General features: G+C 35.7%; 1 protein-coding gene across 1 annotated transcript; it reads left to right on the top strand.

The window, feature by feature from the left end:
• Positions 1 to 2,388: 2,388 nt before the first annotated feature.
• IL17RD (interleukin 17 receptor D) lies at positions 2,389 to 14,376 on the top strand. Its single transcript, XM_009809212.2, has 9 exons — positions 2,389 to 2,509; positions 3,531 to 3,575; positions 3,672 to 3,823; positions 4,643 to 4,708; positions 5,276 to 5,330; positions 6,283 to 6,393; positions 8,063 to 8,247; positions 11,066 to 12,005; positions 14,261 to 14,376. Exons 1-9 carry the CDS (start codon positions 2,392 to 2,394, stop codon positions 14,374 to 14,376), a joined length of 1,788 nt encoding a protein of 595 aa, XP_009807514.2. The 5' UTR covers positions 2,389 to 2,391.
• Positions 14,377 to 21,426: the final 7,050 nt, after the last annotated feature.

Here is a 21,426-nt window from a genome sequence, read left to right as displayed (position 1 = left end):
AACTGATTTTTTTAGTCACCAGTGTTTAGCAAATGAAAAAGGTGGAGTTTCCTTCTTGAACGTTTTAAATACTTCATTAAAGAACTTTAACTGCAAAAGTGGGTTTCCATATCAATGAAATAATTATAGTTACAGTTAAGCACAATACAGTTTTCAAAAGTAAAACAGAAAATTGGTTTTTTATGTTCTTTTTCTCATATGGCACAGTCTCAACTTGATATTTCATGGTTCATACTCCCCCAAAAAGCTTTTAAATCAGTTTTTTCTTATGATTTAGTAAGAGCTGGAAATGCCCATTTATGTGGTAGGATTGCATCCTAAATGATGAGATATGGCTAATAATGCAAATGTGTATTTATTAAACTTAATGTAATTTTTTAGCCCAGACCTGCATTTATTAAATCAAACATTTTAGATAAGAATAATTGTCATTTTTTGGTGGCCTCCCAGTATTAAATCATGTTTTCATAATTTTTTTTTATAAAAGTGATTAATTTCTGGCATTTAAAGAGTATGTGAAAATTACACTTAATTCTGCAAAACTGTGCAGTTGAAAGCATTTGGTAATCTTCAGGTGCAGACTGGATGAATCAAATCTCTATGAGAAGCAAAGCTTTTGGTGTTCTTTCTTGTAATGATCAGAGGTTAATCCTTTGGAAAGCGTGAGGACAGAACTGCTGTTAAAACATCTCGGGTAACGTGGAGACTGGACACTTTCTCTTTCATGGTCTTCATGTAAGCAAAAATAGTGCTTTTGTTCCATGGAATATTAAAAACACATTGGGCAACTCATGGTCTTTATCTTATACAAAATTATAAAACTTAACAAAAAAACCCCACAAACCCATGAAAACTAGTGAAACAGAGGAGGTCCATGGAAAACCATACATTTGAGATTTTTTTAAAAATTTGACAAGCATAGCATAAACTCAATCCATTTTGATTTATGTAGCATTTAGCTTATAAAGGCTGTGGCTGTGTCTTTGATAAATATGTATTCTGCCATATATAATGCTGTTGAAAAGGTGTAATTAGATGGAGTAGTGGTAGTTAGTCTTGAAGAACTATGCAGTGACTTTGATACCTGAGCCACAAAACTATCACAGGGTAGCACTCTGGCATTGTCCTGTGACATTTGCATCACTATGACTCAGTTTAGTCATGTAATGAAGTAATTCTGTGATGAGAACATTGCAAAGAAATACAAAGACACTGTGCTGAGAGTTAGTTGTGTTAGAGTAACTTGAAAACAAATGGGTGTAGTTCTGGCATCAGTTATAAATAATTGGAAGTATTCATGCTCTCGAATAAATTCCATTCCATTTAAGTCAAGTTTTCTGTTATCCCATACTATACTAGAACTAAAGGAGTTGTAACAACTGCTATCACTTGAATCTGGTAGTCTCAGAAATGGTAGGAAGGTGTTATAAATGACTATTTGTATAGTTTGCTAGCAAAATGTTATATTTCATTACTAATAATGGAAATGTGAAGTTACTATAAAGTATTCCTGAGGGTGATGAGGGTAATGATAACTTATATTGCAGTGATAATTTGGAAGCCCCAGCTGCGATGTGGGCCCCTTTGCTCTAAGCATTACACAAGTATGTAGTAATTGCAGCCTTTGCCAAAGACTGAATTGTGAATAGGCAAGATAGAAAATGCGGGGAGAACTGACATACAACAGCAGGTATCAAAACACAAGCATACTTCGTATGAATGGTAAGTTTTATTTTTAAAGACAAATTAAATATATTCAAATTACATAAAATACCACATTATGCATTTTGAAATATTAGTCTTCTATTTAAATACCCTGCTGTTTGCAGGGATTGAATACCTGAAAGGATTTCGAGTAATACTTGAGGAGTTAAAATCAGAAGGAAGACAATGCCAGCAGATGGTTTTAAAAGATCCAAAGCAGCTCAGCCCCAGTTTTAAACGAACAGTAAGTGCTTTGTTTCAAGAAAAGTTTCATTGTTGCTTGATTGTGTTAAGCAGTCTTGAAAATGTTTATATGCTGCATATAAATCTAAATATATCCCTATCTAAATATATCTCTACCATGTGCTGTTTACTAGGATGCAGGTTGCTTCCTAAAAGTATTATTCTTTCAACTAATGCTGATTGTTGCTCTAGAGACAGATCTAGTCTCCTTCTGTAGAAGCTTTCCTGAAGCTGGAAACTGTCATTTGGGTGACATCTGTAATAGTCCACATCCAACTCTGTATTGAGATTCCTCATGTCAATGTGTAATGGAGGGGTAGATAAAGGATTCTTAATGTATTAATTTCCGCTTATGTTTGCAAAACCATGGGCTTGTTTTGAAAGATACTTTCAGTTATAATAGTTGATTTCAAAATATGTTGCAATCTTGTCTTTTTGTAGGGAATGGAATCCCAGCCCTTTGTAAATCTGAAGTTTGAAACGGATTACTTTGTAAAGATTGTTCCTTTTCCTTCCATTAAAAATGAAAGTAATTACCACCCATTTTTCTTCCGAACTAGACGTAAGTATTACGTACAATATAGTATTGCATATCATCTCTTCACCAATGGGTGCCTGTCACCCCCCAGCTTTTTAGTTTTCCCAACAAAGGAGTGTAGTAGATGATGATGTTAGATGAGTCTGGGTTAAGATAGTTACTGACGTAGTCTTTGAATGAAGATCTGGGTGTTAAGTGGAAAGAATTGGATGCCACAGATAAATCTGTGGTGTATGATAATATGTGTTAGGCAACAACCAGAAGAAAAGTCTCAGATAGGCCTGAGATTCTCAGGTTTGCCTACAGCAGGATTACTCTCATGGTTCAGGAACATTTGACTCATGAAGATGGTTTGTTCCTTCTCCTCTCTGGACATTGTGAAGAAGCTCAGGTTGGTTTTGGTTTTGAGATCGCAGTTTCGAAAACACATATCTAGAGATAGATGTAGATGAGTACATAGAGAATTAGATAGCAACAAATCAAGTTGAATTTCTCAAAATTACTTAGCCATTCTCATTGGAGTTAAAGTGAAGAAACTTGAATAAGCTCTCCTCAGTGCTTAAATAGTATGATGAGAAGCTGCAAATACCCTTTGGAATGAAATGTTGATATTTGCCCTGCTTAGGTTTTTTTGCCCTATAAAACTTAAAATATTTTCAAGTTTTTCTGTTGATGCAGACTGCAGTAGCATTTGTCTTTGTAATAGTGCTCAGTATACTTACTTACTCTGAATAAGTGTATTTAAGGCTAGTTTCAACTTCCTTTCCTGCTGTGCTGTGCCTGGTGCTATCCCTTTTGCCTCACTAAGGAATGCTGTTTTCAAATTGATGTACCTGTGTTTCTCATATAAAGATGAGAAGGGATTTGAAATTATAACAAAGAAGCTAAGTTTGCAAAATATTCCAGGCATATTAGAGACTGGGGAAGAAATGCGGGTACTGTCTTCAAAATGATGAACGCCCTTCTTTTGCCCTTGTTCTTTTTCTATTTAAATAGCATAGCATTTTGATTCTGTATCATTAATAATTTTTATGTGTATTTCTAGCATGTGAATTATTGCTACAGCCAGAAAACCTTGTCTGCAAACCTTGTAAGTAAAATGTAATACTTTCTGTATATTCATCTTACAAAAAGTTACTGTACTTAGAGTCACTTTTTTCCAATTCATTAATATCTCCTCTGACAGACTGGAAGCCAAGGAATTTGAATGTTACCCAGCAGGGTTTTAACATGCAAGTGTCCTTTGATCATGCACCTCACAACTTTGGGTTTAGATATTACTTTCTTCACTACAAACTTAAGCATGAAGGGCCATTTAAGCAAAAGACCTGCAAACAGGTACGTCGCTGAGTTTTACAACTCTTAAAAGCACAAAACCTATTAAAATTAAACGTTCTAAGGTTTTACAGAAACTTTAAAAACTTAGTATAGTATAGAATACGTTTACGTTTAAAGTTTTTAAACTAGTTGGTACTATCTATCTAAATAATAATTGTATTGTGATAGCACTCATAATCAAAACTGGGTTTGAGGGCTCAGTTGGAGCTGGATAGTATAAGCAAATGGGAAGAGACTGTTCTCTCTCTTGAAGACCCTACAACTAGTTAGTACTTCAAACTGCCGTTATATTATGTTTGTTATACATATTATTTCCTACTTTTTTATTTCACCTTTGCACGAAATTTGACCACTTTATAGATTACCCATTGGAGATGGTATCACAAGATAGCTCTCATTTTAGTTTGTGCATGGAATTAGGCTCTCTGTGATTTTGTATAGCTGTGTGCCTAAGTCGTCTTATGGGAGCTGCAATTTGCTCTGTTTTCCTTAACTTTGGTTAGTATTCAATGTCCAGTTTGTTCTCACTGGTCAATCTTTCATCCTAAGTCCCTGAAAGCTGGGGAGCTTCAGGGCATAATGTAGAGTTTATGTAGTAGAACAAACTTTTAAGATTTTTTTTGATCATTAATCATATTTTAGTTCTGCAGGCAGAGGATTGTAGTCCTTGCATATTTGAATGGAGAGACTTAGTTTTGCTGGTTTAAGGTGTCTTAATATAGGAGAGTACTGTGTATTTCTAAATCAATGCAAATGTATTTATATTAGGTTTTAAAAGTATGTGAATGGCTTGCAAAGTATTCTCTTTCTTCGATGTAGGAGCAAAACACAGATACTACAAGTTGTATTCTTCAGAATGTATCTCCAGGGGATTATATAATTGAGGTAATATTTATAAATAGTCATTTGTACAACAGCTAAATGGGTGTGTTAATACAGAAATGTACTGAAATTAAAATACTTCAAGTTGCACTCTGATAAACTGGATTTCAGGCATCCCTACTGAAGTACCTTGAGCAAGTGAAGTTTTTTAGACAGATTGTTCTTGACCTTTCCGTAGCTTTGCTTCCGTGAGTGCATAGGAGTTTCATCTGTGCCTTCAAGTAAAGTTGTGGGCCTGCATAGTTCTTGGACTTTGATTTTTTTTTTTTTTTTTTTTTTTTAATTGGAATTCTATAGTTTGGTCAATTCTTACTATACTTAAAAGCTGTCTATTTCTCTTCATGATGACAGTATGTGAACTCTGGAAGTTAATATTACAATATTAAACTATGTACCAACAAAGACAAATATTTCACTAATTACTAGTTTGTGATGCTCTTTAATTTTAACTTCTTGAATAGTAAGTTTCTTCACATTTGGTCATGAAAGCTGTTATAGTTGTTTACATATTGCAGAAAATAAATAAAATTAGATTTCCACAAAATAAAATTCAACTTTTACTTTTCAAAGCTGGTTGATGACACTAATACAACAAGGAAAACAATGCACTATGCGCTAAAACCAGGTATGAATTTTGGTTTTTAAACAATATACAGTATTTACCTTATTAACTTAGATTCAGTTTTAATTATGTTGGAAATAAATGTTGATTTGACGTGTGTCTGTTTGCCATAATCAAGACTACTGAGGCAATTGTGCTGTGATTTTTTGACCTAATGAAAAAAGAGTAGACATGCACACTTGTACATACACATTTGCATCTCTGTACATTTATATTTAGTACATTTTAGATCAATATATAATTGGAAATCTTTGTGGGAAAGTAACTTTTGTTATATATATGGATATGAAGAATCATAGCCTGTATCTTAATTGCATACAACTGATCCATGCAGTAGTGTGGAATTAACGTCATGAACCTGAGAGCAGCCTAAACACATTACCTGCCTGTGTACTTCAGCCCTGAAATCAAATCAAGCAGTCTGGAAAACCTGTCAGGTGAATGCTTAGCAGGTCTACGTATCACACCAGTTATTGAGAAGCTAAATAGGGATTTCAGAATGTAACTGCAGACACAAAACATAGCTGCAGATGAAGGCAACGGGCAAAAGGGACTGAATCCTAATGCACATTGCTACAGGTAATCTCTGCAGGAAGACAGTTCTTTCTAAGTGGCTAGTTCAGCACCCTGGAACAAAAATCTGTCAGGTCCAAATGACTATTGCTTATCTTATCAAAACTATACTTCATGTAAAGTTCTTCTCATGGGGGGAGGTAGGAGTTGGTGTGCAGCACTTGTTACTTACGTTAGTCACTCTAATGCTGTGTTGATGGGGGCAATCAGCATAAAACCTATTTAAAATGGAGCAGAACATGATGTTTGATTCTACTGTGTATTTGAGAATTACCTGATAATAGTGTACTGCAGCAGTTTTACATTCCCAGTGTGAAGATTTGATTAGATAATTATAATATAGCTTATTTGCATATGGCTAATTCTGCTTTATTTTTTGAAGTACATTCTCCATGGGCTGGACCGATAAGAGCTATTGCCATTACAGTCCCTTTAGTTGTCATTTCAGCATTTGCAACGCTTTTCACAGTGATGTGCCGCAAGAAACAGCAAGGTAAGAGGGTTTATTCAATACAGAGTTCCATTTAAAGGTGCACTTTTGCAACCAAAAAAGTCTTAACTGGTAGGTTCATACCAGAAATACCTCTGTCTGAATTGCTTTCTTTTCTACTTCTCACTCCTTCCTCCCCACAGCTTTTTTGTGTGTTGAAACTTGTAGCAAATTCTTAGTCAGTGCTTGATGGTAATTTGTTGCCATAGAAAGTATTGTATCACAAATCAAGACTTCACTGTAGAAAGGAGAGAACAACATTGCTGTTTGGGAATATTTTTAGTTTTGGGTTTCTTCTTATTTGTGAAAGTACTACATGACCATGTAGAGTACAAACAGATCTGTAAATTAACATATTTTAAACATTCTCTTATTTCATTCAGAAATGTCTAATTCATATTTATTTTAAACCAGAAGGAAAGAACAGCCATGTGATACCAATAAAATTTTCAGCACTGTCTGGAATACCAACTGTATCTATTATTCCAGATCTGCTCATTTTCCTGGAAGTTGCCTTTACACTTCATCCTAAGACATCTTCCTAAATTTACTCTTTCTAAGACGTAGTTGCAGATGTTTCTCTAAATTAGATTCTATCCCTCTTTGCTGACTTCTCTCTCAGCTGAGTCCAGGAGCTGGCAAGCCACACTTGTTACACTGGGATGTTAAAAATCAATTGGCATTTTTTTGTAGAATCTAGGGAATCACACGGTTTCATGAATATGGAAAAAGAGATTACTTCCCCAAACCTCACATGTTTGTGTTATCCATCTGAATTTTGGCACTGAGGTATACTGCAAGTGTTATATGCCATCTGGGTTAAATCCTTTTACCTTCTGGTTTTCTGTAGCTATCCCTTTGCTCACAGCTAGCACAGTTCCAACAAAAATCCAGACAATTCACTAAGGATATGTCTACAGAGGGAGTTGTTCCAGAATAGTTATTCCTGATGAATTGTTCTAAATTAAATCCCTAGATGGATATTTGTATTTTGAAATACTCGTGCTTTATTCCAAATTAGCTTAATCGATGGTAGAACTACATTGAATTAGTCTGGCATAAGACCAGGCTTTTATGTTCCTGCATAAAAGCATCTATACAAGAAAAGAAACACTAATAGCTATTTTGATTTAAATTAATCATATCTTAATTCAAATTAATGTCAAATTAATGTCCAAAGGGATGTGTGTGTGTATATACCAGAGAGATACTGTATGATATTCTGAAGGCATCTGTGTTCCTGGAGTTTAATATTCTTACCTGTCTTGTGTTGTGGCATTTTTAAACCAAGAGACTTCGTTATACAGGAAACTCTTGACAGTGATACATCTTTAAGGCTTGTAATATTTGATCAGAGTGGTGAAGACTGTTGAAGCTGGATAGAGGGCAAACGACCTCATTCTATTTATAAAATAAACCTTTCTTAAGTTTTCTGAGTTTTTCAGTAATAACAGCACATTTCACTTTCAAAGTGTGTTCCACATATGTAGCAACTCATAAGCTGGATAAGTAGAGCGTGTGCATCTTTTCTTTTTCAGGCTGGAAAGGAAAGAAGTATCTTTTGAAAAAAGTCGTTACTGTGTGCATTAGTAATGAGCCTATGAAAGTTTAAAAAAAAACAAAACAAAACCAAGCTTTATAGTGTGAACTCTCTTTCTCTCTTCCAATTTAGAAAATATCTATTCCCATCTAGATGAGGAGAGCTCAGAATCTTCAGCATATGCTGCAGGTCTCCACGTGGAAAGACTTCGTCCCCGGCCAAAAGTGTTCATCTGCTATTCCAGTAAAGATTGCCAGAAACACATTAATGTCATCCAGTGCTTCGCTTATTTTCTACAGGACTTTTGTGGCTGTGAGGTAAACTCAACATTTCTTCTGTAAACAGAGTTTTCTTAATTGAAACAGCACCCTCAAAACTCATAATAATGTGTGCTTGAAGATGAGGTAATCCAGTCTGTCCTTTCCACAGAGATAACTTTCATTATTTTTCTGAATATTGGCTATATACATTTTTCTTTGCTTAGGGAAAGGAACAGATCATGGCCTGTGTGTTAAAAAACCAACCACCCAAAACAAAACAACAAAATCACCACCACAAAAAAAACAACCAAAAAACCCCCAGAATAGTGGAAAATGTGTACCGCATTGGTTCCAGGACTTTCATTCAGCTGTGTTTAGCTTGTTTCGTATTAACTGCTTTTCCTGTTTAGTAGGTCTTGCATCTTTATAGTTAGCAGCCACAAAGAAGTATTGGTGTCTACCTGATATACTTCAGTATTCCTAAAATATGTTTTATATTGTAATTCTAAAGTAGGTGAGTCTATCAAAACTCCTACTCATAGAGCAAAATCTGTGTAATTAGGATTAATTGTTGAAATTATGTATTAATTTTTATTGATTACTTTATTCAGGTTTCTTTTTTGCTTCCCTTCTGTTCCATTAATGCTGTAAAATCAGCATGTCTTTTTCTTGTTTTTGATTTAAAGCTATGAGAAAGACATTCAAATTGTTACTTTGAATGACTAGGCTTAGAGTCTCAGACTGCTTTCTAAAATATAATCAATATGTGGCCAGTCTTTCACTTTTCAACTGTAAAAAAGCAAGACTATTGTAAGTCTATTTTTGCTGCATTTTAGTCCTACCACTGTGATTTTAAGTGTGTGAACTGGAACTGTTTTTTCAACTATACAGCAAGTCTGACCTCTAGTGCCCAAATACAGTAACATAATCAATGCCTCACGCGTTTGGGGATGTTTACAATTTATTCATATGTTTAAAATGGTTGAGGTAAGGTGTTCTATAAGTACCTTGCCTGAATACCCTTCTTAGAAATGTACTTTAGCCCTGCTACACCATACCTATTTGGAATAGTGTTAAGGTGAGCTGTTACCGCTATAACTATGTACCATGGAACATACGGTATCAGGCATCATTTAAGATTTGTATAACAAAATATTGATAGCATCTACATAGAAAAATAATATGTGTTGTTATTAAAGCTGTGGCGTTTAATATAAAAAGTGATGCTCAATGCATAACAGAACAATTGCGCAAGTGTTCTTCATATGAAATTGGCGTATTTTCTCACAAAAGACAAAACTAGTGGCTTTTAACAGCCGTTTAAAATAATAACTTGACCATACTAAAAATCCTTTCTCACAGATAGGAGATAAGACAGTTTTTTGAAAAACAGAAGCAAAAACAGACACAAAAGAAAAACTACCTGCATTGTACCTTTATCAGAGTATCTCCCAAGCAGCTGTAAAGTGACTTCTCTTCCCCGTGCGTAGAATAGAATAGTTCAGTTGGAAGGGACCTACAGCAATCATCTAGTCCATCTGCCTGACCACTTCAGGCACGATCACTTTCTTCCTGTAGCTGTCTGTGCGATGACAGTTTTCACAAGTCCTTGTGTTCTAGGTACCCACCTACACTCTGTCTTCTGACATGGCAAAGTTTTCCACTCTGTTGTGGGTGATACAGCAGAGCAAAAATACTTTGTACTCTGGAAAAAAGCTTGAGAGAAGACTTCATAAATGGTTTTGATGTGTGTCTATTATGCAAGTTTTTTGCATCTGTTTTTTTCTGCTCTTCTACTGCTCATTCTTTCTTGCATGAGATAAAGCATTGTGTCCTTCATCTTGGTGTATACAGGCATTTCAGACCATGTAGTATGCTTAGAAAATTTGACGAAGTACAAAATAAAACAACACTTATGATAAAATTTTCAGAGCTTTCTTACCAGAGATAAGCTGCTGCTGTTTTGCATCCTAAGTGAAAGGACTCGATGTTATAGGCCCTAATTATGTTTGTATCTAGATACGAAAATTCTTGGCGTCAGACTTCATTAATATGCAAAAGACGATAAATGAATATGGATTTCCATTACATTCAGCACGTTAAGGACCCAAATATACAACAGTTAAATTGTTTGAGGCAGGCACAATACATTGTTCATTGTGGATTGATGATATCTAATTTGATCAGATAAGTAAATAGTAATTTACTTGGTCCAGCCACAAGCGACGGTTGGACTTGATGATCTTAAAGGTCTTTTTCAACCTAAATGATTCTATGAGTCTATGTTCATTTTTTCCCCAAGAAATATTGCTATGTGCCAAATCCACGGTGGTTTTATTTTTTAAGGAACTACCCAGTTTACATACGACTACTTGGCTTTGCGCTGTTACTTGTTCATTTCATAAATTTATACGTAACACATGTATAATTAGGTATGTTTTTCTGTAATAAATAAGCAGCAAAATGCGTTCATGTAGTAACTAGCATTCTTGTTTTTTTTAAAAAAAAGTCTGGAAGCTTTTCATTTTTACCTTAGCAATTCACCCACTTCCTTAGCCCAGTGAAATATTAAGCCCGCAAGCAAAGTTTAGAATGAATGTGAGGCCTTGCTTATTTTGGTGAAGAACTACTGACATCGTTAGTGTCACCGATTCCATTTTGTCCGCTGTCAATGCTATGTTAATTATTACTTATTTCTCTTTTAAAACAGCTTGTATTTGCATCAGGGACAAGCTATAGTTAAACTCATCATTAATTCTCAGTTGTTGGATAAATAGAAGCTGACTCACTGAGTATAACTCATTTAAATTTTATTACCAAATATATCTAATAACCTAATAATGAATATCAACCAGGATGTTCTTTTCTTTTCCAGGTCGCTCTAGATTTGTGGGAAGATGTAAAAATTTGTAAAGAAGGTCAGAAAGAGTGGCTTATTAAAAAAATAAACGAGTCCCAGTTTATCATCATTGTGTGTTCCAAGGGAATGAAATACTTCATTGAAAAAAAGAACTGGAAACACAGAGGGGTAACCAAAGATGCAGGGAAAGGAGAACTCTTTCTGTTTGCTGTGTTGACTGTTGCAGAGAAGCTTCGTCAAGCAAAGCAGAATTCGAATGACCTCTGCAAGTTCATCGCAGTCTACTTTGATTACTCCTGTGAAGGAGACATCCCTGGTATTCTGGATCTAAGTACAAAATACAAACTCATGGATAATCTCCCTCAGCTGTATTCACATTTACACTCCAGAGATCTTAGTGTACAGGATTCAGAGGTGTTTCCTGTTAACATTAGTAAAAGGAATTATTTCAGGAGCAAATCTGGGAGGTCCCTCTATGTTGCCATTTGCAATATGCATCAGTTCATTGATCAGGAACCAGACTGGTTTGAAAAACAATTTATTCCCTTCCCTCCACCTTCTTTACATTACTCGGAGCCTGTCATGGAAAAATTTGATTCAGGCTTGGTTTTAAATGACTTAGTGAATAAACAGGTGATGGATGGCGATTTTTACCTGAAAACAGATGTAAATATTATTTCAGCTGGGAATTCAGACTCTCACTGTATAATTCAGCACTTAAACCTTGGAGAAGAAATAGAAACTCAGGACATTCAAGGTGGTGGCAGCTCTGTTCTTCACCCATTGTTACATGTTGTTAAAGCTTCAAATCTTAAAGATATGCCTCGAGATTCTGGAATCTATGATACATCTGTTCCTTCATCTGAATTGTCTTTACCTTTAATGGAAGGACTATTGGCAGACCAAATTGAAACATCTTCTGTTGCAGGAAGTGTTTCTTCATCGTCAGGTTTAGGTAAGATAGAGCAGTCTTCTAAAAATGATCTTCTGTTATTGTGAGCATATTTCTACTTTGCTAATCAAAATACTTAAGATAATATGCGAGGAGCCTATAGAAGGCAGTAGAGGAAGGTAAGCATTGTATAAAGATGGTAAAAAAGATGGGTTCCAGTAACTTCAGAGAAATTAATCTTTTCCTTAACTTATTGGGGGGAGGGATCCTTAGGTAAGTAAGATTTCACTGAAATTCTATTAATAAGTCATTTCTCATTAATTGACCTGTTATTGGAGAGACTGCTTCTTTCTTCCAGGGACTCCTTGGCAGCTGGGATACTCAGCTGACAGCTGTGTGGTTTAATCAAGAGGGTGATATGGTGAAGCATTCTTACAGAACGGCCATAAATCTAAAACTGACATCCTATTTTGCTCCAGCACATACTAGAACCTTTAGGGATATAGTCTGTACTGTGGGTAACTCAAGTTTCAGAATTACATTAGGCTTCTCATCGAATATGGGGCTGCGGGGAATGAACAAATGTGTTTCAGTGGAGGAATTTAAATGCTTGGAAGACACTCTCCAAAATAGATACCTAGCTTAGACGCCTGCAGTTAGAAGGTGTAAATATTGCCTCACGCTATATAAAAAGCTGATCTGACCTTACAGTACATTGAACTGGCATCACAACTACATCGGTGTGGAATGTTCCAGCAATTGTATTCATAGGATAAAACTGCTGTTTGCTGAGATTCTCCTTAAGCAGCTACAGCAGGTGAATATTACATTTTGATGGTGGCATGCTGTTCTGCTTTCTTGAATGAGTGTTGACAGTGAGCTAATTTGTTAGACTTTTCTTTTGACTAAATGGATTTTTTTATTATTATGCCGATAATTCATAACTAGTGTTTGATGCCAGAATTGTCTTGGGGGGAGAGAATATAGATGTTGATTTACAGATATAGCGTCTATAGGACAAAGTAACTAAAACCTGAAGACTTTTCAGGTGGAAAAAATACAGATTTACTGATTTAATTGTATAAGCTGCAGATACTCTTGCTATTGTTTCAACATTAATATTATATTCTTTAATTTCCTGCCATCTTCTAACATAGCCTGTGCTCGCGTTTGTGCGAAAAATTACAGATTATATCTGTAAAGGTTCTAGTGTTGGATGAAAGTAGGATGTTGGTTTAAAATTTACGGCCTCTCTGTAAGAACACTTTACCAGTATTCCCCTCCTGATTTAATCACAGAGCTTTCAGCTGGGTATCCCAGCTGCCAAGGAGTCACTGGAAGAAAGAGGCAGTCTTTCCAGTGATTAATTCTCAAGTCACATACCTACTTGTTAACATGTTTCAGCTATAGAGGTTAAACATTATAGCACTAGCTGGTAGAGTTGGATCTTAACACTGATGTTCCAACATCTTAGGAAACCACGATAACTTCTGCCATTTTCCCATTCACTGTCCCTGTCCAAAAGCACCACCCTGACCTTGTTAGACTCCCACTCAAACCTCCCCTAACCCAAACCACTGTCCTGATTAGGTACAGGGTACAAAGTATCTAGAACTGAGCATCATCTGCCTATTCGAGTGCAACCCATTAAATCTTTTTACTGTCCCAGACGTACAAAATTATTTATAGCCCTAATATTTATATGCCTAATGATGAGAGAAGTAGAAAGAATTGTTTAGCTTTTATTCTTGTTCTAAGAGTTGGGCATGTCCAAATTATTACTCTTGAATGCACAGTACTATTTCTGGTCTGGCTACCTATTCTTTTTTTATCTGTTACTTGGTCAGAACAGAAGTGAATTTCATCTCAAGGTAGATCTTTGCTTTCTTCTTTAAAGGATAGTTTGTTTAACCTTTTGAATTAAAATCGTAAGTCACATAATTTGTAATACTTTCTATCTTCCAGTGCACTTCATGTGCAGACTACTGATCTGCAAAGAAAAGGTTCTTAAAGAGATCATCATATTGGGCATCATCAACTGAAGTTCAAACCAGTTTAATTTTGAGGAATTACCAACAACCAAACGCTTTACTAGGTCCATTTACTAGTAAGGACTTCTCTAAGAAGCCCTGCTTGGGGAGAATTTGTATTAATTCTTTAGATAAGGAGTTACTGAGCATGGTAGTTCAGCCTTATGAATGTATAGCATTATGATCCAGAGGGTGTTTGTAAGTTTTCTTTGCATTGTTTTTAAAATGTTGACCAAATACAAAATCAATCTTTCAATTAATGAGCTTCACCTTTTTTTCCTTTTATAGGTGAAGAAGAACCTCCTGTAATCACTGCTACAAAATTCTTAGTGCCTGGAATATGTAAAGCAGAACTTCACTGCCATATCCATACTGATGAACTGCAGGCAATTGCTCCTTTATAATACATTACAACATTGTTATGCATTGCCACTTTATCAACAGCCTCTGTTTATGCTTTAACTACCACACTGTCTCAGCACTAAATCTACCTGAAGGAACAAATACTCCCTGAATAAGATCTGTTATTCCTAAAGGATTTTTTTATGGCCAGTAAACTTGAATCTGTTGGTCTTTACGTAAAGTCTTTCATGACTTGAAAAATGCAGCATGGAAAAATATACGAGAATACCTTTCAAAATCATTCCTATTACTAATTTAAATGTAATGATATTACACTGTTTACATAATCAAAATGGACTTTGTTTTGCTAGAAATAATCTTGCAACTGGACATCAAATAGCTTGGAGCATTAAGTCTTAGTAAATTTTGTAGTCCAGCCTCTAGTTTTAAGTGCAGACATACTTGATGGCAGGAGTGTCATAGTGAATGAGAGCAGGAATTTTTTCAGAAGCAAGATAAAATGCCGAAGGTGAGATCAAGAAATTCTCCATCAGAAGAAATCTTTTTCTTTTAGAAAAGTTTGAGCTCCTTTTCTCACAGTCTCCTTTCTTTCCCAAATGTTAATGTGTCTCCGTATTTAATTTCAGATAAATGCATATGTCCCTGTTTTGTATGATTCTCCTATCTCTTCCCCCCAGTCTGGCTATGATGTCTCACGAATAGTACCATACTGAGCCTGAAGTATCATTTTTGTAATAGACAAAAATATAGATCCTGCATATGCTGAGTGATACCATGGAAACCAAGTTTCCTCTTTTCTTGGGGGGGGGTGGGGGGGGTGGGGCTAATATAAAGAATACTTTAAAGAGATGGGGGAAGAAAGACCAAATTTTGTATTTAAGACATCATTCTGGATTTGTTCAGCCATGAGATGAGTATGCTTTATGGGGGTTTTCATATTATCTGTCAAGGACATGCTGCTACAAAATCAGCTGGGGTAAAACCATGCTACTTATCATTACTTAGTGATTAAGATAGTATACTATTACTAGTGTTATGTTAACGAAAAATTCTGAAACTACAACTGGACATGTTTATCTAAAGATACAGAGCATATGTCCTTTCTTTTGCAGTGACCAGGTAGGTGTACCATCATCCAAAATATCTTGCTGTTTCCAAAGAGCAACTTTTCATAAGTAAAACCCATCTGTGTAACTGCAATTCTAGGCATGATTATAATAAGCATGATAACAGCAAATAATCAAGGACACCTTATCAATGTGACTTGGCTAATTTTGCTCATGGAGTCAGATTCTGTCTCATTCAACCTCTCTTCACATGGCACTAACAGGAGGTTACTTTAGGAATACATAAAGCCAGAACTCAAATGGGTCAAATATTCTCTGAATTTTGATAGAAGAGAATTAGACATTGCGAACTGTTACATTGTATTATTCATTTTAATAGCATGAGATAGAACTATTAAACCAGTGATGATTTGGCTAACTGAATCACAGAATCACAGAATCACTAAGGTTGGAAAAGACCTGTAAGATCATCAAGTCCAACCATCAACCAACAAACACCACCATGCCCATTAAACCATGTCCCACCTTCAGGGATGGTGACTCCACCACTTCCCTGGGCACCTTATTCCAGTGTCTCACCATTCTCTCAGTAAAGAAATTTTTCCTAATATCAAGTCTAAACCTCCCCTGGCGCAACTTGAGGCCATTTCCTCTTGTCCTGTCACTCGTCACTTGGGAGCTGAGTAGCTTTAAAGCTCCTGGGGTTTCTTTTCAACCAGTTTATATTTAATAATTTGAATTTCCAGACAAAAGACTCTGAAAATTGTCACAGATGGAGTAAGAAAGTGCTGTAACAATTATTTGAACATAACCATCGATGGCAGAACTCCGGCATGCTTTGCAATTGTAATACGGAATTCTGTGATCAACTAGATGTATGTGTCAGATTTGGAGGGCTTTGTCCATTAATGTAATGTTCCTTACTCTTCCTGTTTTCTGAATTTGAAAGAACATTGACTGGAAAACATGAAACTTGCAATACCTAAGTAAGTTTTAGGTAGTCTTAAGTACATAGTGAATCATCTGCACCTTCAATGATTTTTTTTTTTTAATGCTGTGCCTTGGGCTGTACTGAAAGCAAAATTCTTCATGTTTTCCCATTCTCTGAAGTTGAAAAATACCTGGGTCAAACTAGGCAGAATAATCTAGAGGTAAATGCTCTTCCACTAAATCCAGCTGTGAAGGATATTGATTCAGTGCAATTTTTGTCGTTTTACTAGAGAAAGAGTTCGGATTGATAAGACACAGGCAGAAAGGTTACAAAACTTGTGTGCTGAAGAGCTGCTGTGCATAAAAATGCCAAAGCTGCAAAACATAAGGAGGAGGCAATTTCTTAGCAGTTAGCTGGCGAAGGTAATGCTGCTTTCCTCCGTGGAAAGTCCCAGCTCACATACTGTTACTTTATGCTAGACTAAAGATTGGGAAGTTTTCCGTTAAATTCAGTAGCAGAATTGGTATTACTTAATGGAATTAGGTTTTCATTTTGAGCTCTAAGAAAGCTCAGTTTTGAAAATGGACGAAGGCAGTTGCACAAAGAATCACTTGTCAGTAATGTTTTTATTTTTATTTCTTCAAAATTTGCTGTACAATCCTGCAGATATTTATTTTTGTAATTATATAAGGTCTATGCAGATGCCAGTCAAATGGGAGGGGGGTGAGAAAAGAAGAATTCCTTCATTCCTTCTTACCATAAGGTGGAAACAGCATATTATATGTCCTCAGAAGAAAGAGAATATAATTAATTGAAAATTTAAGGTAGGACAAGCCCACACTTAAAATATACAAAACTGAGAAAAGTAATACTTAGTCTGATTTAGCATCGTTTTTTTACAAAGCCACAGTGCTTTAAAAAATTAGAAAAATATTGTGTATATTGAGATGCTGGAAGGGCATAGTCCTGAATTTGCCTGAATTCTGTATTTTCCCTCTAGCGAGAATAACAGCAAAAATCCCTGTAAAAAAAATAAATTTAAAACAAATATGTTAATACACATAATAGAGGTTAGCTTACTACTATGTTCAAGCATTAGTAAACTCTAAACAGAATGTTAATGGTGAAAGGATCCCTTTAATTTTTACTGGACTCAGGTGTGTGGACACTGTTTGGGTATTTTAAAATGTATTTTCTGGGAGGGTGGAAAAAACATTGGAAAGCTGAAGGTTCAAGATATGGCAGCGTGTTCAGCGTTTTGAATGATAAGTATAGTTGTTGCCATAATTTGTACCTGTACATAAACACATCAACTGTTGAAGACAGAATACAGCTGACGTTTGCAGAAATAAAATTTTTGTCATACTATAATTTAGAAGTTAAATATCAAAATAAAACATTTTTGTTCAGTTTCTTTCATTGGGCTTTTCTTAGTAGTATAAGACAACTTGGCTTAAGAGTGCAATTGTTTTAGCCAAAACACTTTAATGCAGTTACGCACACCACACAAATAACCAGACTCTCTAACTGCTATTCATATTCTACATCTGGAACTGAAACAGATATTTTGATGAGTGTTTAATATAGTCAAGCAACTGTAAGAAACTTTAATTTTCTAAAACTTCTGTATTGGACAGACTGGGTCTGATTTTTTTTCTCTTTTTTTAAATAAAATTGCCTTAATATGATTTTATGTAATTATTTTTCCTATATCCTCCTTGAAGGTCTCCTAGCAGTACATGGTTCTGCATGTCAAGTGAAAGCTATCCACACCAACTACAAAACTGTAATAACCTGGGCTGGATTAATTTTGTCGAAGATGATGTCATAATTACCTAAGATTTATGTACTTTTTGTTTTCATCCTAGTGGTTTTCAAAGCACTGTTCCAGTCAATGAACCCCGCAAACTGTAATTTCAAGGATAAGCCTTGAAACCACTCGTATTCCTTATGTTGCTCAGGTAAATGAAGGTTTTTATAGTGGACTTTTGGTCTGGCACAATCAATCTTAGAATGCTGTAGAAAAATCTGTAATGAGTCTGTAAATTTTATTATTATTGAAGACTTGAACTGCTTACTTAGTATCAGATAGTTTGCATACACATTAGCTATGTTGAATTTACAGGATGTTTATAATGTTTGTATCTGTTGTCTTCTTTGGGCCTCTATCCCACGATTCCTAATTCTGCTTCTGTCACCGGGTCAATCAGAGACATTCTGAAGGGTCACTAAGCACATGAATGGTTGCATTAGTAATTCTAAAGAATTAAATCAGTTACTGCTCTGTATCTGAACTGGACTTCTTTGAGATGTGTTATCCATATGTATATTCTGCAATCCTAATCTCTGTATCCTCTGCCTTGGAGCCCTGTACACAAGGGACTTCAAAAGAAAATGGAAAGAAGCTGTTGCTCTAGTTTCTGTACCTTCAGTTTAAAACTGAAGGCCAAGATTCTTACACCCTGAGGATGTGGAAAGATACGCTTCGATATGAGGATGTGCATATGGATAATACATCTCAAAAAACTTAAGTAAGCAAGCTCTCATTTTTCTTTTTTTATCTTGCATTTAAATATTGTGACTTCATGCTGAAATCCCCCCCACACCTCCCAACAACAAACACTTTTTGAGTTACAGTAAAAAAAGTGCGCTGCACACAATATGTGCATTCAAAGTATAGCTGGTCAGACCCGAATTATTTCTAAAAGGTCAAAAGTTAAAGGCTGTGATATAGATCAGCTGAAGGAATTTTTCCCCCTATCTGCTATAAATTATTTTAATTTATTTGCTATCATCTGTTGCTGTTTCTCAGACTCATAAAAAACAGAACAAAGGTCAATTTATATCTTTTATAATGGGATGCAATTTCATTCTTTATTCTCTTAGAACTGATTTAATAAAGTCTGATTTACCTGTGATGTACATTTTTATGGGCAGCTGCACTGTTGATAATGATTTCATATTTATAGCAGTCCATGGAAAAAGTAGAGATAGGTGATATTGTCCTGTTCACAAAAAGCAGAGGAAAAGGAAATGTTCTTTCCTTGGTGTCAGATGTCACATCGATGACCAGAAATTGAAGTGCTTGCCCATACCTACCTCAATGCTAAAAGCTCGGTTCTTAGTGATTTTGGTATTTTACTCCAGTGCAGATACTTTGGGAAGGCTGGGAGTTTGAAAACATTAATATGAAAGTAATGAAAGATGCTGGGGGATGGGGGGGGAAGTTTGGTATATATAGTTAGATATAATAGTTTATAATAAACTATTAATAGACATAGTTACAATAGTAAACATCAGTGCAAGAAGAAATTAACATCTGGAGAATTTTCTTCATCAATTAATAAAAAGACTTCATTTTTAAAGGATAGGGAGTTGTAACATTCAAGGCTGATTTACCACAGATATCAAACTACCTTTTTTCCAATTTCTGCTGTTAGGTTCATGGGCCTTGACAATAGATGGAAGACTGAACTAGCGTGAGTGAGTGTGTGGAATGCTGTCCTGTTGGGCTGCTGATTTAGTTGGATTTCTAACGATTTAGTTGCTACTGGTGTGCAAAAAGACCTACTTGGAGAGAGGCAGTCTTGCTGAGTATATGAGTCAGGTAAATTTATTTTGTAATAGTCTATCAGATTGGTATTTTTTTTTCTCCACAGGTGAAGTATGCATCTGTGATTTCAGGGAATTGTAAATGCTGTAATACATGTATGCTCCCTGTGCAAGTTTTGTATTAACCCATTGACTGTAAATGAACATCAAATTGTTCACATAACTTGCTCTGAATTTCTGTAATAGCCAACCATGTTTATGATGAGATTTTACTCAGCCAAAAATATTTTGCTATTGATAATCATAATATAATTTCCTAGGGAGTGTAACATTTCTTACTAATAGACAATGAACCCGAGATTATACAAAGGCCCTGGGAGACTGGTATAGTGTTTTTCCCACATCAGAGTAAAGCAACCTTTGGCAGCTATGCCCTGCCTTTTATTTGGAATATTGGCTATTGCCAACAACTGCAGAGCAAGGGTTCTTTATTACCTTTGACAGTACACTAAAAATACAGATCAGAACTAAAAATAGAAGTTACCTCTTCCACGGCTGGGAAAATTTTATTTCTCACCCAATTACAGAGGATTAAACTTGTCAAAAGACTGGATGCCTAGCATAGCAAAAGGGAAAATTAAACACTTAAGTAACGGACTTGGTTTACTTATTTTTTACATAGTTACCAAACTAAACTGTGTTTTAAAGAAAAAAGTTCGCAGAAGGATTTTACACGGAGGAAACGAGTGCCAAGAATATTTTCACTGCAGCTAGCTTACTGCCTGGTGAAAGTCATCTACAGTGCAAGTTGCAGAACAATAATCATGATATAAAAGTCTTTTTCAGTAACATTTTCTAAGCCTTTTTTGAATGCTGTGGCCACACCCTTTTTAGCAATGCTTTATTTCTCAGATGATTCAACCCCTTTCATTGGGTCTGGTTATGAAATCAGATATTAACAATGTGTAGTGGGACATACATCAGAGGAGTTTTTTGGTGTGTCACAAGTCAAATACTTTCCTTCACAAGTGCACAACTGGGGATATAAAGGCCATAAGCAAGTGTTATCCTCATTTTACATGAGAAATGGATAGGAACTAGATAGGAAATAGATCTGCTTCAGAGCCGAGATGAGGCTGGTGTCAGCTGAAGACAGAATGCAGGGGTTCATGTCTTAATCTTGAGCCATAGTGGTGCTTCTTTCAACAGTCTGTAACCAGTCAGTGTATTTGGTTAGAAATATTACTATTGCAGCTTTTGCTGTTTTTGCAATAACCTGCGTGATAGAACAATCAACAGGGCACTGCTTTATGCTCCAAAGTTCTGTGGCACTACTGCAAGGAGCCATCTACCGATGGAGCATGGTGGGAAACAGAGGGCGGCACAGCAAGAACCGCACGAGGAAGAGGAGGTAGATTTGGGGCAGACGTTAAGCAATGTGTTTTATTTCCTCTACAACATCCCACGGAGACCTCTGAAGTGTGAGTTACCTTACGGCAGCCTTTTGACAGGCTCAGCAGGGGCCTGTTTCAGCACTGTAG

The sequence above is a fragment of the Gavia stellata genome, chromosome 12 (genome assembly GCF_030936135.1).
Source record: "Gavia stellata isolate bGavSte3 chromosome 12, bGavSte3.hap2, whole genome shotgun sequence".
NCBI classification, from domain to species: Eukaryota; Metazoa; Chordata; class Aves; order Gaviiformes; family Gaviidae; genus Gavia; species Gavia stellata.
The sequence above is the reverse complement of the archived record's forward strand: the minus strand, read 5'-3'. Positions and strand labels throughout refer to the sequence as shown.

Coding starts and splice junctions, on each gene's coding strand:
- IL17RD (XM_009809212.2), top strand. CDS start 2,392: ATGGAATCCCAGCCCTTTGTAAATCTGAAGTTTGAAACGGATTACTTT. Junction 3,576..3,671: donor AAACCTTGTCTGCAAACCTT/GTAAGTAAAATG, acceptor CTCCTCTGACAG/ACTGGAAGCCAAGGAATTTG. Junction 3,824..4,642: donor AGCAAAAGACCTGCAAACAG/GTACGTCGCTGA, acceptor TCTTCGATGTAG/GAGCAAAACACAGATACTAC.